The sequence below is a fragment of the Manacus candei genome, unplaced genomic scaffold (genome assembly GCF_025592945.1).
Source record: "Manacus candei isolate 608988 ecotype Guabito, Panama unplaced genomic scaffold, ASM2559294v1 h1tg000002l, whole genome shotgun sequence".
In the NCBI taxonomy this organism is placed as follows: domain Eukaryota; kingdom Metazoa; phylum Chordata; class Aves; order Passeriformes; family Pipridae; genus Manacus; species Manacus candei.
Window position 1 is genome coordinate 8,676,239 of NW_026138050.1, and position 18,430 is coordinate 8,694,668.

The window sequence follows — 18,430 nt, forward strand, 5'->3', positions numbered from 1 at the left end:
TTCCTGTTGCCAGACTGAGGCTGCTATGCAGCACATCTCAGAAGTACTAAATATCCAAAGAAGTTACAAAGAGCTGCAGATGTGACAATTCTCCAAAAGCAAAAGCTGCTTTACATCCTTAAATCCAGGAGAGGCAGAAGGAGTAACCTCAGCTGCCGTGGCTGCACAGAGAAAGGGTGTGTCTCCCACCACTAACATTTGCCAGCTTGAAGAAAACATTATGTTAACAGCAGATGTAAATAAAATTTTTAAGCCACAATAATTTCAACATTTCACCCCACCCATTTGTGACCATGCACAAAACCACAGCCTTGCCAACCACTGATAATTCATCAGTAAAACAGAGAAATGGAATAGCAAACTAAAAAGATAACCTTCAAAATATATATAAATCTCAAGTTAATGTGCTGAAAAAAGGAAGAAAGAAGAGGAGAAAAGGTTATTTGAGGGATTAAAGAAAGAAGCAAATCTGAAATTCTCAGAGAATGCAGATTCTAGAAAAACACCAATAAAGTTCCTTTTTGGACAGGAAAAAAGATTCCCTGTGAAGCATTAGGAGTGGATTGACATCTGGATTGCCAGATAAAGATATTCTGAGCAAACAAAACCACATACAGCGTCAGTGACAACACTGAGATAAAAACCTCAGGCACTGGCATCTTAACAGATGTTGTACTGCAAAAGCTACCTGTGCTGCACTCCCATCTAGATGTACAGATATGATTTAGCAGTGCTTCAGCTCAGGATAACATTTGAAAGGGCACTTTAAAGAACACTGCACTATTTGCCTACTGCCTGGTACATTATTCTAGTGACAAGGCCTGCATTTCAGATCAGCATTGCAACATGTGGCTTCACATGGGGTGTAAGGTCAAATTCAGCCCTGAAAACAGTATCCTTTATCCAGGCTTTCATGTCCAGCAACAGCTTACACAATGCCAGGAAGGAAATATCTGTGGAGGACAGCTCTGAAGTCTGAGTCTTAGTGAGACACAAAATTGTTAAATTAAATCAAGTCAAATTAAGACAGAGACAGATAGGAAATGCCTTTCTAGCCAATGTTTTGGGTGATCCTATTTGCCATTAAACAGCTTTCATCAGCTCTGCTGTCTTTGGGATTTCTAAATTCATAGCCATCGAGAGGGCACAACCGTGTCTCAGACATTTCTCACAAAGCTAGAGAGATGTATGTGAAAGCCAAGTGCTTTGTTTCAGTTCTAGGAAGAAATTTTCCTGCATTTCCAATATTGCATTTCGAGCCTACACACTGCAAAAGTTGAGAAGTTTTGCAAAAGCAGCCGGACAGCTTGAGTCTGGCATCAAAGGGCACCCCTCAAGTTTCTAAAGGAGCATCTAAATCTTTAGATGAACATTGCTGTTAGCATTAACAATGTTACCTTGAGCCTCAAAGGACTACATATTGAAGCAGGAGCAAATCTGTCAATAGTTCTCTGCTAGCTCATTTTTCTTAATTTCTGAGTGTGATTCTAACTGACAAAGATGATCTCCATAAATTACACCAAACTGGCACCTGTTTAAAGGACCAGTCCCAGTCAGGTCATCCCATTTACTTCCCAAAGTCTGTAGTACCTCAGGTGCTATTTGTATTATGACACCCATTTCATTGAAGTGCCAGACCAAAACCTCTATTAAAGGTGTCTCACTCAAATGAGTCTTCACAATACAGGCTTTTGGAAAAGTAGGGCTACACAACTTCATCACAAGAAAGCATCAAGCAGCAAAACACAAGTAGTTTCACTGGGTTTATTTTAAGTTCTGTTGTTATACCTGATTGCTCATAATTGAAAATGTAGTCGCATCTGCATTTCTGGCTCCACCAACAAGACACTTTATTTTCTTACTATTCTGAAGCACTCCCCAAGCTTCTGCTAATAATTTTGCTTGACCTTTATTAAAGACCAAGCATTAGCTGGCAATTAGATTTGGTGATCCCTTTGGTGATTGAGGCTCAGTGATTTACTGTAAATTATAAATAGTTCAAATGTTTCATTATGTTTATTCTTTATACAAGCTCTGTGGCCAGGTAAGCACTGACATGACATTCACTGTTAAATGATCTCATTAAACTTCTTAATTTAAGTGGTGCAACACTTCACCTGCCACATTATCCAAGGACTCCTGCAATGCACATTAAACATTCAGCATGAATAGATGCTCTACTATAGTTCACCTTGTTGGGAGTGAAATTTCAGTCCCTGAACATAAGGTTGACTACTTTATGCTCTTTGTCAGAGACAATAAATAATGCAAATAGATACCCATGTAAAGTAAGAGGTTAAAGACATCAATAGCTTTCCCACAGGGTTTTGAAAGAGACTGTCAAAAGAAAAGACTTTAAATAAATAAAAATACCACTAAAATTTAAAAAGTTAAGGAAAACAAAGGAAGGTGCTGGTTTCTTTCATTTCTTTATGAATTCAATGACTGTGAGAGATACTTCTTGAGAACTCTGGAAGCATGTGCTCTTTTTTATTCACAAGCCCAGGGCTAAAGGAAGGGCAGTTGCACAACCTCCCACCTCAGAGTTTCATGTGGAGGTTTGTCTTTAGCCATTTCATCCGTCCTTTTCCTGCTTAGAACGTTTAACAGAGCTGAATGGAGTCAAGGCTGGATAATTCACCACATTATTTCACTTAGGCCAATAAATAACATATTGCTTTATGGCTAAAAGGAAACACAGAACTTTTGTTGAAGGCACCTTCACATCCAGACTATTGGCCAGCGATTTCTACTGCAGTAACAAGGAGAGGCTCATGGATTAGGACCTCCTTTGTGCCAGGTGCTGTACCTACAGACTCCACAAATGAAGCATTCAGGCGTGAGGAAGAATAATAGGGGTATATGAATTTTCCTGGCCTGCATAGGTTTTATTTTACACATTTTTAATTGTTTCCTTCACAAAATGAATAGTTCTAATATTTTTTCCCCCGTGCCTTTAAATAGTATGATCCTTAACATCTGCTTCTGGACATCTCTTCCAAAGTATGAAGGGCTCCTAGCAATTCTGCTGCAGCCCATGAACATACCAGACTGCTCCCTGGACAGATTTAGGCTTCATCATATAGTATTAACCCCACATACTGAATATGTTTTTCTGACTTAGAAGGCTGGATTAGCTTTTATTATCAGAAGAGAAGTAGTAAAGGTTTCAGTGTTACAGATGGCATGGCAGATGGGAAGTGAAAGCTTAATATGAAGCAGCTCTGGATAAAAACTATTAATCCACAAAATTCATATGTTGTTATGCAGGGAAGCCTAGCAAAACCCACTGCAATATGACTAACCAGTGAGAGAAGTGTAAACTGCCCGTAGCCCATTATCTGACAAATCATGGCATGAAGTCTGAAAGAAGAGGAAAAAACCCCTCAAACACCCTATTTACTATTTCCTGGAAAAACAACCAGCTCTCTTTGGGGTATGCAAGGAGTAATGCCTTTCAAAAGATTATAAAGAATATTAATTTATAGCTCCTCCACTATGAAAATGAAATGGACTCATATATGTATTTGATAACATTTTCCAGGGTTTATAGCTGTAATACTCCATATTAAAAAATTTCTAGCAATACTTATAAGTCACTGCCATTGAAGTTGCAGCGCTAAAAAAGGCTTCTTACTTTTTGTTGAAGTGCATCATGGTGTGAAGGGAAAGCACATTTCCTTCAGTTCTGGTAACAGAATACTCTGACAGAAAGAAAAGGGAGCACTTCAGATGCTGCCTGGTTGGTGAGAGCCCACCACACATCTCTGAGAGCAGCTGCAATGGAGAACCACGACCTTTGAGAATTCCCTCTCTGAAGAAACGAGTGCCTGGAATTTCTCCAGCTGAATGGGACTTGTTCAGAGCTTGAATGACTGCAAGATGCCACGGCATTATTACAAAGAATCCATTAACACTGAACTGGCTACAGTCTACTCAACAAATCCTGGGATTGTTTATGGCCATGTCTGTGAGCGGCTGACCCCATCTGGCCCTGTGGTTTGAACTAAGAACAGTTCAGACTGCCACAGGTCATGGCCCCAGCATTACACACGATGGATAGAGTGGACTCAACACCACAGGATAACTGGACACATCTGCTGGAACTAGTCTAGTACTACACCAGACCTTCAGCAATTTTCTCTTACAATTTATCTTCATTCAAAGTGCCATCACCTACCTCCTCCTTTATGGTCTTGCATCAGCTCATCTTTTAGCATCAATACAGCATTCCTCACCAGGGAAGTGACCGATAGGGAATAACAAGCTAGCTTTTCCCAAAACTCAGGAGATAGACAGAGAACTACATACTCTCCCTTACAAACAAGGATAATATGTCAAAACTGTTAAGTCTCTTTCTGTTGGACACCAGAAGTGTTTAACTCTGATGCAATTTGAAATACCGTGATTTCTTAATTCAAATCTCCATGTTCCAATACCAATGCAATCTCAGTGACTCGTGCTCTTCCCTAATTTTTCTCCCCCAAATGCACTGCATTTCTCTGACAGTGCTTAGAAATAGGCACCAGCAATAAAGCCTTTTGTCAGTCCTCACAGAGTCCTTCCTAAGGCCTCATGTTTACTTTCATTTTTCACCTCAGTGGTGAGATTTCTGTCCAAGTAGCAGCTTCAGGAAGGGACTCATACTTTGAGGGAGACCTTGGAGAAACCTAATCAGTGGAAGCATCTTTTATGTTTCTTTTCTAGGAATATTAGAACCATGTTATATCATCACTCATCAGAAAATCGTCCAAGAAAGTTACTTCCCCTTTCATTGATTTATTTCAACATAAAGGGAAACAGAAGCCATACGGAGAATTTCCTGTTTCCTTCTTCTTAATAACTCTTACAGCCTAAATCAAACAGTTTAAGGACACTTGGGGGTTTTTTTGGGGTGGGTATTTTTTTGATTTTTTGTTTTGGTTGGTTGTTTTTTTCGTTTGGTTTGGGGTTTTTTTACGGACTATCTACTTTTGCACAATGTTGTAAACTTATGGAATGAAGCTGTGAGATCTGGGTGATGTAAATCCAGAAAGAATATAAATTTCACTCAAAATCACGAGCCTTATCATGTGGTTGTGTGGAAGTTCTCTGCCTGGTGCCATCTGAATAAAGATATTCAGGCAACGCTTGGTGCTGAAGATATAATTGACTCCTAGCTAGTTATTTTTCACTTCTACAACCCTTATCCTCCACAGAAAAAGTACTAAAAAAAGGGAGAGGAGAACATTACCTTCACTGAATCTGTATTCATACCTTTAACACTTGCTGAGACATCAAATCAAACTGTTAATCAGAGCCCTGGCAGGGAGGAATCTCTCCACGCCTGGGGTTCATTTGCTGAGCCCCAGCACTTCCTGCCACTTTACTCATCCTCTGTTGCCTCTTTTGCTGGAACTATTGACTAACTAGAGCAGCCCCTCAGTGAAAGTGGAGGTCCAGTGCTGCTACCCTGCTCCAGCTGCAGTCCCTCCCAAGGAAGTGGAAGACACACAGGGTACAGTAAGGTGATTGTCTCCTTGGCCTAAGTGTGGCTCTCAGACACCTGCTTCACCAAGGGGAGTCTTCTGCTATAAAACAAAAGAAACTGCCCCTCTGACTGTGCTTCTTGCAGCACAGCCTGGACATGTCATCCCTTATATCCATACTTATTTCCTTCAGGAACAAAACATACACATTCTTAAAATGCTTGTTGTACCTGATTGGGTAGTCGGCAGCACTGAGGTTAATGAAGAAATCCCATGGCCAGTCATTCATCTCCATTAAGTCCCTCATGGTCTGCAGGTAGGTGGACAGAAGACTTGCTCCTCCCCAGATAGTTGCCATTCTCCAAGAAGTGACTCTCACATTTGGGTACTGGCTGGCAAACTGGAGCACTTGACGATGCAAGTAATTGGATCGCTTTACAGGAGAAAAAAGTAATACATTCAAGTTATTCTGTCCAAAATTTTCTCTCCCTGTATTCACTAACCACCTCCTGACTCACCGAGTGCTGCCATTGCTTTGCCCTCACCTACTATAGTACAAAACCTTGTTTTGCTAAATGCTTATTTGCTAAATGTACAGAGAACCCTGTTTAATTCATTTTATTACAACTACAGTAATCACTAATCAGTGTGATTAGCTCTTATTCATCATTTGTCATTGTAGATCCCAAAGGGCTTTCATAAAGGAGGTGAATGTTACCACCTCCCTTTTATAGTGTGTGACTTGCCTAAGGCACCTCAGGCTATCACCTCAGTCTGCATCAACTTATTGGTTGCTGCTAACTAAATGTACAACAGACAGACATGGAGAGATACTCATTGACACAGAAGGAGAAATGAAGGCTCTTACATAAAGAAGATACCAAGAAAGAAAAATAAGAAAAAAAAAAAAGAGGCTCCGAACATGTAACAGATGAAGAGACAAAAAGTGACGTGCACTTTATGCAGCAGAGGTAAAGAGAAGATGAAGAAGATGACAAAGATGGGTAAACTGACAGATGGTGAGACAGGCAATTTATAACCAGTGATATATTACCTTGTCAACATGAATGTAATAAAAATGGTCTTTATGGTAAATAGCCTTAAACATGCGCTGGAGCTGCCGAGAAGCTCTGCCATGAACAACCAAGACAAATGCGATCCTGACTGGGTTGGCTGGCATGTATTCTACGGAGTCGTCATCCCACTGTACATTGTTGTTGGCTTTTCCTGTTCAAAAACAAAACACAGGACATCTCTGAGCGTATCCACACGGCAGGGGTGCAGTGAGCAGTACACATTCCACCTCGGCTCTCTCTTCAAAAGCAGTTTCTATGGCAGAGCAAGAACTCACAAGGGGTGCCAGCCTGCGCCCCATCAAGATCATACCCCTCTCCTCTGTCCCCATACAGGGCCATCACCCCTTGGGCACAGCCATGCCAGCCTTCCCCATGCAGCCCTGCCTGTGTGCCTCATCCTGAACAAGGCTGCATGAACATGGGCAAGTACCCAGGTGTTTATGAGTTGGACAAAGCTCTACCTGAGTACGCACATTTGTACCTTCAAAGGAGTCACCTCAAAGTTTCTAAGCACTCTTCAAAATATTCAAACAATGTCAAGGCCAACATTACCCCAGAGTGAAACCCCCTTTTTCGCCAAAGCTGCTTGTTCCTCTGATCAGCACAGCTCTGCTGAGAAGCTGGTGAAACTCTGCTACTTAACAGCTGCTGAGGATTATTGACTGATAGCATTTACTCGTAACAGCAGATGTATCCTGGAACATTTAAATGGCAACATGCATATTTTCACGTCTTCATGTAGGAGAGGGGCTCTTACAATCTTATTTAAAATTTATGTTCACTTTTTATTTTCATGGAGTAATTTCTGGTCCTTATTTTGTAAAGTAAGTGCCACAGTGCAAGGTTCAGACAGGATATATTGATTAACTGGAGAACTGGAGGGACATTTTCAATAAAGAATTTAAAGTGCTTTGTTTTTGGTTTTATGTAACTGCTCTTCAACTCAAAAACCTGAACTTAGTGTAAGAAAATCGCAATTTTATATGAAAACTGGCATTCATTCTTCAGTTAAACAACGTCAAATGCTCTGACCTTGTAAGGACCTTTTTCAACAAAAATGGTTTAGACAGAATCTGAAATTTTGAATATTAGCAGAAAAATGAAGCAAAGTACCTCAAAAGCTAAAAAAAAAATTCCTCCTGCCCCAATTTTCCTCTTGCATATTTTAACATTATTTTTTTTTAAGTGAAAGGGATATCATTGTCTCAAATGTTGGTTAGTGTGTGTCACCCCTGCCGAAGGTACAATTTTTCAAAGCCCTAAGATCTGAGTTGTTGCCCAGTTTCTGCACTTAGTGCCTTTTGTGATGCCCCCTTCTCCTCCCACCTCCATGTACCCCCCATCTGAAGACTCCTTTTGCAGACACGATAAGCTTGCACTGTGTTACAGGACAAACTTGAGGCTGCACTTGGGCACAGTTATCAGACAGCAGGAGTACAGCCACAAACTCCACTGCACCTTCCAAAACATCTACAGCTATTAAAAACACATGCTTATGTCTGTGAGATTTGATATAAGGAACAAGAAAGGCATTTGCCAAGTGTGAAGTGAGAGTAGGAGAGAGGGAAAACACTTTTCCACAGGTTTTTGAAACTGGAAGCATATGTTGATCAAAGTAAGCAATACCAAAAGCTTTCTTTTTTGTTTGTTTTCTTTGTTTTCAAAAGTATTAGTTACAAAACGAAGTCTGAACACACAAAAAAGACCTTTGCCTGATCCCTCCTGTGTATCTTCTCCTTGTTCAAAGGAATAGCATAAACTCAGAAAAAACGGACCAATTGGCAGTTTGCAGAGCACCGTTTCAGGTGACGAAACAATGTGATCCCCTTAATTGTAATGAAATGCCCTTGAGTAATTGAAACACTTCTTTTAGACAACCACGAGACAGATCCTGCTGCAATGGGAGCAGCACATTCCGGAAAGGAATGGTTTCAACATCTCCCATAACTCTCCCTTCAAGTTCCTTCCTCCTCAGCAGTGTTCCCCTACAACACTTGCTTTAAGTTAGAATCTGTTCTTTCCACCTTGGAGGTCCAAGAAACTGTACAGGTAAGTAAGAGGTACAGCAAAGAGAATCAGGCTCTTCTCTGGACTGTGTAAGAGGCTAAAAGGCAGCTGGGTCCCTATCCAGGAACATACACACAGATCCTGAACACTAAAGAGCCTACAAAGTCCCAGAGGCTCACTGCCCCATGCAGCAGACTGTTACTGTCCACAGTCCTGCACAGAATACCAGTCTGCAGTACCATTGCTCATAAATTAATGTAACTTTATTGCCCCCAGTTCTATTCAGACTAGCCACTTCTAGCCCCATGAGTCACTCAGCTTCAAATGGGACACAAACAACTTACATGGGATTTCTTTAAAAAACCCTCCACCACCAGTTCAGTAAGAATCAGATGAACATTAAAAAATTAAAAATAAAGCTTAAATGTAATTCCTTCTATAATTTTCATTTTGTGTATTATGGTCATTAGCCTTTGCCCAGGATTTCTGCACGGTGACAGGGACAAAAAGGGACTCGGAGAGAAAGAAAATGTGCTTGCAAGGAGAACTGACAGGGTAATTGCAATTGCTAAAACAAGCCATTTTTCTTTTAAACTGCTTTGATTTCAAGCTGATGATGTCCCATAAATGGACTCAAATATTTTTAGTGGTTTTCATTACATTTTTGGATACCTCTCTTCTGAAATCAGTGGCTTTCTGCAATGATACATAGAAGGTGAGGGGAATTTAAAATAGCTATATTGTAGGTCTTTTATTTTAAACTAACTTTCCTTCAATACCCACACTATCATTTATCTAGCAATTACTGAGAATAAAATCCTCCCGAATTTTCACCTGAAATGCCACCTCACTTCAATGGGTTTCTCTAATAAATTCCTGCAGTGACTTATTTTGCTGTCTGCTGTTTTCCTCCTCTCACCTCTTCTTCCATGCGCTCCTTTCTTCTTTCTCTTTTAGGTTTAAGTTTTTATACTTTCATTTGCGACCCGCATACTATTATGACTTCTTTAATCTAATCCTTTTCTTGGCTGCCTGGAATTTCAAAAGGTAAGAATGTTATACTTTTTCCATCTGTCAGACTATCTGCTACTTTGCTTTATACTGTCACTCCCCTAGTTTTAGTTTGTGGCTGCTTAGAACCCTTTATTTTTCAGACTGCTTCACTGACAAAGAACCAGCCTGGTTTGCAAATAAGATGAAATTGGAAGGAAACATTCAATTGAGTACCTGCTTACTAAAAAATACAGTAGGACTTCAGAGCTATATGGGCAATGTTAAGACCTGAATAGCTCCATCCACTTCATTTTATAAAACCTGTGCATACCAGAGAATTCATGGGCAGCTCCTTGCCTGCAGCACTCCCTCCTCCCAGCCTTCACAACACTTGTCACCTCTCCACACGCCATCGTCTGCCTTTCCAAGAAAAATGAGTCAAGCCAACCCAAGAGAATTCCCACCTTCTCCTCTTGCACAGGTCACCTGGGCAGTCTCAGTGGGACTGGAGCTGCACTCCATCTCACCTAGAAAGTTTCTCTGAGCGTGGGTGTTGCCTGTTGAGTGAAGTTTCCTATGCCTTTATGGAATTCCCTTTTTCCAGGATAACTTATGCAGATTGGTGTTTTATAAATCATAATAAAAAGCCCACAATTTAATAAAAAGTAAAACAAAAACTGTGAAGGATATGATTGCTACCGTTCCATCTTGAGAGCACAGCTCTACCCTCAAAATAGCTTTGCACAAATGAGCGAGTGGGGAGAGTGAACGGAGCATCCTCCTTATGGCCATCTGGCACAGTAGCTCTGGCCTGGAAGCCTGTTGCCTTAAACTTCCTCAAAGTTTTCCATTTCATTAAACAATGGAAAAGGTGGATAGAAGAGCGACTTCTCATGCTGCCTTGCTTCAGAGAAACTGCCACATGGAACCTCAACAGAAGGGGCAGTGCTCACCTAGCTCACAACAAACATTTTCTAGCCCTTGTATCAAAGTGTATTTACTGTGCTATCCTACACTGAACACAAACATGGCACTCTGATCTGTGACCAAATGTGTTTCACAAATTTACTGAGAAAAGAGAAAGCTGCCTTTTAGCTTCCTGTTCAAAGCCTGAAAGGACTGGCATAAATGTGTGTTAGCAGGAAAATCCGTACCTGGTTTTGTAGATAACACGAGAACCTCAGCTCCAGTGCAATTTCAACCTGCACTTTCTAAAGCCCAGAGAAATCAATACTCATAATTAAAAGTTTAATCTTCATGTATTGCAGTATTACTAAATGCCAGAATAATGAAGATGGTGCAATCATTTTCATATTTATTGTGATGCCACATTATGTTCAATCATCCACCAATATAACTCAGAGCCAACCTGCTAATCTCTTACTTCTACTGCTAATTAATGAGATTAGACTTCTCCAACAGAACAAAGCAATCTTTTAATCAATTTTGTGAGCCATATTATGTTTTGTAAATCAATTCATCAAAATCTGTTCTCAGTTTGGTATTGTCCTGGCTGTTCAACAGGACACCCCTGCACAGACATACCTGGGTGCTGCTGACTTCATCTTAACACAGCTGTGAGTGTATACTGTGCCTTGATCCATGAATCAATGGATAGAGGACATCAGAAGAGTTATTGCTGTGTAGTTCAGCCCACTATTTACTGCTATTACATCCATAAATGCAATCAGAAGCCCTGTCATTATAGCAGGAGTATGAGCCATAATCACTCCAAAGAGGCAGAGCTCTGCAGTCCCTACTTAAACTCACAGGAGCAGCCTCATTCCCTTCAGTGGGACCATTTCTGCAACAGCCAGCTGAGTGGTAGTTGCTGAACTCAGATTTCCACTATAAACTCCTTTTCAATTGCTCACAACTCATAACAACACAGCAGGTTGAAAATTTCCAGGCTTGGCTTTCATCTGAAAATGTTTTCCATTTTGGTTAGAGCGAAACCAGTTTTGCCTTGTTTGAATGGTGACAAAACAAAACACAACAAAAAAGACAAGACAATGTTTTCACTTAGAAAACACAATTTTTTTATCAGACCTAGTAATAGAAGTAGTTGGAGTTATATAAAAACTATAAAAAATGTCACTGAGCAATTTACCAGTGAGCCATCAGAACATGATGAGAAGTCTTTGTCTGAAGGCTTGATAACAGCAACATTCATCTGTCCTGAGCCAGAACTCTTGTTGGAGTTAAGGCCCAATGACCCATTACAGCAAGTGCATCACTTACCATCAGGCTGGAGAGGGAATGTTCTCTCTTGCTGCAGTGCCCTCCAGTGAGGACACCTTACACAGGCAAGGTAACCTCTGTAGCACAGCGTGTGTTAATCACACTTAGATGAAAAAGCAATTTTTCCTAAGTCAGAACCTAGAAAACTATCTCTAGCAACATTAGTGCCAACTTTGGGATGCCAGTTTTCACCTCCAGCCTAAGAAACGATTCATTTGTTTCCATGGTGGCTCTTGTGGAGATCTTCAGTGGAAAAAAGAATTTTAGGTGAACCCTGATTTGATTTTATAATTAGAACCATTACCTATAAGCTAAATGCCCACTGGTCTATTCTCTGTGTAGAAGACCCCTAAAGCAAATAAGGTATTCACCACAAAGCGGGTTGACTGTAATTCTGGGGAATCTGTACATACTGACAACCAACAGGCCACAGAGGGCTCTGTGCACCACAGACACGTCCTGGTCACTGCAGGGCCATCACCTGCTTTCTTGAGCTGCCAAGGAGCAGCATAACCATGAGCATCTCAGGGAATCAGCTCCACCTCAGGGAATCAGCTCCTCGTGTGCCAGCTGAACCCAGCACATCCACCACCGTTGTCAATGAGGGGCTCTTTGCTTTAGCAAAACAAACCAAGTTCCTGATGAAGATAATTAACATGACTGGTCATATGTGTGGCTTCTCCTGCTGGGTTTTAACTTGTTTAGCAAAGTTGAAGAGGTGAAATCAGTTGAGATGATCTTCTGTACAACTGTCCCCAGGGCATGGGGATTTGAGAGGGATGTTTATGATTTACAGAATGACATGTTGCTAGTTATGTTCTGTAGATTTCCTTAAAACTTCTGTTACCCATACTTTTTATCTGTGTGTTACTGTTGAGAACTTTGGAAAAAAAATCTGAAATCATGCTGCTATTGAAGAGTAGATATTCAATTTTTTTGCAGTTGTGTTTTATCTCAACAACCCTATTCTACTGTTTTTCATCCTCAGACTCTACCATGAATTATAGAAGCAATTTATGATCCCCTGTAAGTTCATATGATCAAGTAACCCATAAGCAAAAATCAATGCAAGGCAGGCGGGAAGCAGCGAGACATAATTTACAAGAACTCAGTGGCCAGTGCATTTAACATTTAAGAGACAGATTTCAGTAATGTTCTTTCCATGCTGAGAAGAAGGCCTTTCTTGGAACAAAGGAGCTGCTGATGTGGGCAATTTTGAGTCTTCTTTTATCATTTCAGAGGGTGACAGTATAAACTTAAGGTAGTCAGAGGAGAAGAAAGAGTCTCTGCCTTACAGCTGGAAAATTCCCTTCATAAGATCACTGGAAGTTTCTCTACAGTGAGTTTGTGAACTGATAAGCAGCTCTGCATCCCTGCAGAATTTATATAAAAAGAGAAACTCACTGTCATTACAGATTTAGGTTCAGTTCTGGTGTCCATGAACAGAAAAATAAAGTGAATGAAAGAAGGAAGGTAGAAGACAAAGGACACAGGCAGAACTGTTTCATATTCACAGTTGGATGATGAGAAGATGATTTTTTCTATCTTTTCCCAAAGGGAAAAAATATAATTTTCTGTTTTGGAATTTAAAAGAAAACATTTCCATCCCAGCTTTGTCATCCTCCTGTTACAACTACTTAACATTTGTGCTCCATGCACCACTTCCAAGACTTACTCAAGAACCCATCGGGGCAGGCATCATCCATTAAGTAAATCCAGAAAGAAAGACACCCTGCACCAGAAAACTTTGGTAAATATGCCTTTTTTCACATGATTTGCAGGATTCATTGTAAATGAACATAAATAAAAACCTTGAGAACAAAGACTGAAATTTTTTGTATCACAAAACCTGCAAAAGCAGTTGGGACAACACAGGACTGTCCAAAATCAATCTTCAGGGTCTGTGTATGTGCTGTGTCTGTGACAGCACATTCATAGCCACTAAAATTTCAGACAAAACCAGGCAGCATTTGGTTTGAAGCAGCCTGCCATACTTCAAACAAAAATTCTGTTCTGTCTTGCAGTCTCGAGTCATTACTGAAACCATTTTTATGATTTGCAAATGACCAACTAATTATCAGATTCCACTATACTGCCCTTGTAACACACACTAAACTTAATTTACTATGATACTTATCTAGGCAGGCAAATCATCTCAGTAACAAGCTTGCTTTTCTGACTATTCTAATTATGAAAATGGTAAGCATTCCTGGGAGACAAATCTCAATTATTTGTAGTTTTGCTGGAGTGTGTTAGTCAAGTATTTTCTCCGTATTCCTACTGACTGCCATGAATAAATAACACTCAAAAGCAACAGTAAATTAATTAATGTTGAATTAGAGTGAATCTCCTAATAATAGTATTTATCATATCAATTAACAGTCAATTAGCACATCATGATCAGTGTTACTAGGGTGAATACAAAATGCCTTCTAAGTGAGCATTGGGCTATGTTTACTATATCCAGTGACATTACTGGACTTCAGAGATGTAACATACAGCAAATCCAAGAACAGGCACAAATATTCCGTGTAAAGACCATTCAGTCCTCTTGCACCTTAAACCTTAGGTGGACTTGGCAGCCCAGAAACCATCCAAATCCTGGGCTGCACCCAAAGAAGTGTAGCCAGCAGGTCAAAGGCACTGATTTTCCCTCCTTTTTGGATGCCCCAACCCTGGCAGTGTTCAAGGTCAGGTTGGATAAGGCCTTGAGCAACCTGGTCTAGTGAAAGGTGTCCCTGCCCACGGCATGGGCAATTGGGACTAGATGATCTTTAAGGTCCCTTCCAACCCAACCCATTCTGATTCTATAACCTAACATTTAGGAGGTAACACCCTTGGAAACCACAAAAAAGAGAAAGACCCCTATTTACAGGTACCTGTATCATACAGCCCTAAGAAAACACTGTAAATAAAAGAGATTTTCCAGCTTGATTTTCAAGACAAACCAGCAGCCTGTTAAGAGTGGGATCTCCAGCTCAGAGTCAAAACTTGTGGAGACCAACCAGCCAGGTTGTCTGCAGGAGGAGACACTTCGATCAGCTCTTGTGCTCCAGGAATTGACTCCCACCCAGCTGAGTTATCACTGTCTAGGAGGCTTTGTGCTCCTTAGGAGGGGAGAGGTTACACAAGGAGAGAAGTGAAAGGGCTGAGATGAGGCATGTGTTTAGTTATCTAATCCACCACTAATTGTTGCTAAGGATGCTCCTATCAACAGCCCAAAACTGAATGAGAACAGAAATTTGTCAGACGAGATAAGTCATCCCACCACTCCCAAGAAAACTGATGACACAAACCCAAACAGAAGCATTTATAAAACCTCATTCACAATTTGCATTTTCTGGACACAGCTACAGCCACGCCAACAGCACTCTGGCTTCTACAAAAGCATTTGGAGGGGACCCAGTTCTTCTGGGCAGCTTGTTTAGTGGGTGCCTGCTATGGGTCACTGGCCACCAGCACATCCTTCCTGGACAGCCCCTGCCAGGGCTGCTGGCCACCAAGCTGCCTGCAGTCCCTACCCCTCTGAGCAGTGACAGTGGGGAGGTTCATACCACTCAAGTGCAGAAACACAATTTAGGTGCCTCTAAATCTTGCTGCTGCACAGCCTCTCCAAACAGTCCGTGGAGACAGAAGGACTCTCCAGAAGCTGTTTAGGTGATGGCAGTAGAGGTAGAACTGGTCAGAATGGCAAAAAGGCTCCTTTATAGGAGCTGTTATACTCAAGGCTCTCTCAGGCAACAGTGGTGGCCCACAGGTCCATCAGTCTCCTCCTGGTACAGCAGAGCTGCTGTCAGGGGAGGTGGGTGATGGCAGCCCAGAGGTGCTCCCAAGTCCTGCAGTTTGCCCTTAGGGCACCTCTATTAGAGAACTGGCCATTGATTTACGTGGCCTGAATTACACAGCAGAGGATGCCAGCCCTCTCACTGCAGATGGATTACATTCCAGCTGGGACCCCAGTGACTGGCTCACTGCCATTCATGCCAAAACTAACAATGGGCTTTGGAGTCAGCTCTTCTCTACACTGAAGCACTTCACTCCCTTCCCTGCTGGAGAAGCCTTTAGATTTCTTGAGCAAGATAGGATAAAAACATAGAAAATGTCCTTATTTCAGTTCAGACTTTCTCTTCTGCCACAAATGATCAGGAAGTTTAAGCCTTCAAGGAACAGAAACTTGAAAGCCGACCAGTTACTACACAGCAACCAAGGTATACATCAAACAAGAAAGTAACAATATCAACATAACAAATCCTAAGAAAAATAGCAAAAGAAATCTATCAAGGCTCATACTTCAAATTAGCATTTGAAACAGCCTTTGCTGATTGGAGTGTCTGTTTCAGTGTGTTTGGAGAGTGGCAAATCCTAACCTTTACACCATCTCTACCTCTCATGCTCACAGCACGAATAATCAATAAGGAGTGAAAACAGCAGCAACTACATACACCTCTACTTCACAGGATCTCCCAAGAGATATTATGTACTGCTGAGACTATCAAGAACTGAAGAGGTAGATAAAAGCATGTTTGTTACCTGCCTGATCAATGTATGCCCATTTTGTTTTACTGTGCTTTCAAGTCCTATGTAAACTATCATTTCCCCCAGATAATCTTAAGAAATTAACAATTAATCATTATAATCAGTTGGTGCAAGGCCAGGACCAAGTGAATTTATACCATATGACTAGCTGGCCTGCTAACTAGAAATTAATCCTTCCTTTGAGATTCCATTACATCTGTCTCCTATTTTTTTAAATGCAGAATCGGAAGGACAGAGTCTGCCTTTATTCTCTGCCCAAGATAATTATGAACACAATATTGGAAACAGACCAAAAAAGTAAAGACTTTCCCATGTATTTTACATAGCTACTTTGAAAAGGTCTAGTGAGGTAGTGAGAATAAAGGCTGCAGTAGCAAAAGCAAAACTCAACTCACATACTTGTCCCTTGCATCACTGTGTTGCAAAATGGGAAAGTTTAGCCTTATATTTTAGCTGACACTTGCACTGCAAGTGAAATTAATAGGAATTTCACAATACAGTCAAAAGGCAGAGAAAAGATAAATAGCACATGTCTGGGAAGATCCACGCCAAAGCTGTCAGGCTGTGCTTCCTCTGCATCCCTTTGAGTTAAGCTTTTATGGATTTCTAAGGCTGCAGGGCTGGGACTAAGTGCTTTTAAGAACCTCACACTGTGGCAGCAAAAGAAGTGTGAGACATCAGATTCATGTATGTGTATGAACCACAAATACATACATGCCTCGAGTGTGGATACACTGCTAGACACATAACTGTTGTCAAATATCCTTTATGTCAAAGGACCCTGGTAAGCAATGGTTTTCCCAAATGACCCAAAGTACTTCTCATTTGTTCATCTGAATAGTAGCACTTTATTTTATCACTGATCAGCTCATGTACTTCAAGCAAGCTTGCTACCATGGGTACAACTTAAAGGATGAATATGGAATGTGAGCAATTTTACCCAACAGAGAAGAAAAAGAGGACCAATCTTCTCTGAGTATATTACTTGCCAGACAGAGGAATGTAACATAATTATATTGTGACATTTCCAACAGCAAATAGATTCTACTGTAAGCAATTAACGCTGGTTCCTTTGGCAGACTTCAAAAACTTAATTGTATAGTATGCTCAGTTACAATAACATCTGAATAATAAATGCCACTGCATTACTTAAGCTAGATTTTAGCATATATGGACAGGTTAAAACACAGGAGAAATACACGGATGTTAATTCTTCCACGGGCCACCCTTATACCCCAAAATTCTTCATTAACATGGAAAATGTTCAGGATGTAAATATGCACATTTTTAGAAAAAAGAAGTACCAGTAAGTACTCTGGATCTAACTACAATGGAGAATTTTGGTCTGTGCATTGCATATTACAACTTATGTCTCTCTTCCTGGAGATGGGAAAGGCAGGGCTGGGCTCTCCTTCCTGGCTAGAATGCTTTCCAGAAGCTGCTTCTGATCAAGAGGGATTAGTAAAGATAGTTTAAGAAGGAAGAAAAAAAAAATCATCTGGCATTAATCCTCGAAACATTTCATAGCCAACATATCTTTAATACAATCCCTCTAATCCAATTAGGGTGCCTTGAAAATCATATCTTGAATTCCATGCTTCACTGTGATGGGTTCTGAGCGACTGAAACATCCATCCACCAGACAGCTGCTGAACTCCTGCTCTGCTCCACAGCCCATTCCCCACCCTCCCAACTAACCCCCAGCCTGCCCAGGAACTGCCCAACTCCAGCCTGGAAAGCTGCACCAGCAGCAAACCTGAGCCCCCACACATCCGTCAGCAATTTCTAAAGCAAGCTTGCCACACGAAAGAGAGAGTATTAAAATGACTTTCATTCATAAACATATATAATTAAATGTGTATGAGGAGTTCAATACAGAATTTTAACTCCCCGTTTCACACCTGAGTTTCAGTTATTGAGAAACATCACTAATAAGAGGAAGCAGATGCAGCCATAGCAGGTGGGTTTGATGATGGCCTTTTAACATTCATCCCTTTGAACCAACAGGGAAAACAATTCCTAATACAATGTTTTTGCCAGCAAGGAACAAATTACTACTAATTAACTGAGCTTGATTTTTTTAAAATGTTGTCATGAAAATTATTTGGA

The 18,430-nt window shown here is 40.8% G+C and overlaps 1 protein-coding gene across 6 annotated transcripts in view; it reads right to left on the reverse strand.

Annotated features, from left to right (window-relative positions):
• XYLT1 (xylosyltransferase 1) overlaps nucleotides 1-18,430 on the reverse strand; it is a 597,640-nt gene that overhangs the window by 380,722 nt on the left and 198,488 nt on the right. For all 6 annotated transcript variants that reach the window (XR_007901956.1, XM_051775893.1, XM_051775747.1 and 3 more), the window contains 2 exons: nucleotides 6,523-6,695; nucleotides 5,699-5,901 (listed from right to left, as the gene is read on the reverse strand). Coding sequence is in view for 5 of the 6 variants with exons in the window: in XM_051775893.1 (XP_051631853.1) it covers nucleotides 5,699-5,901; nucleotides 6,523-6,695 (376 nt within the window). In the remaining variant the exon portion in view is untranslated. The remainder of the gene's footprint in view (nucleotides 1-5,698; nucleotides 5,902-6,522; nucleotides 6,696-18,430) is intronic.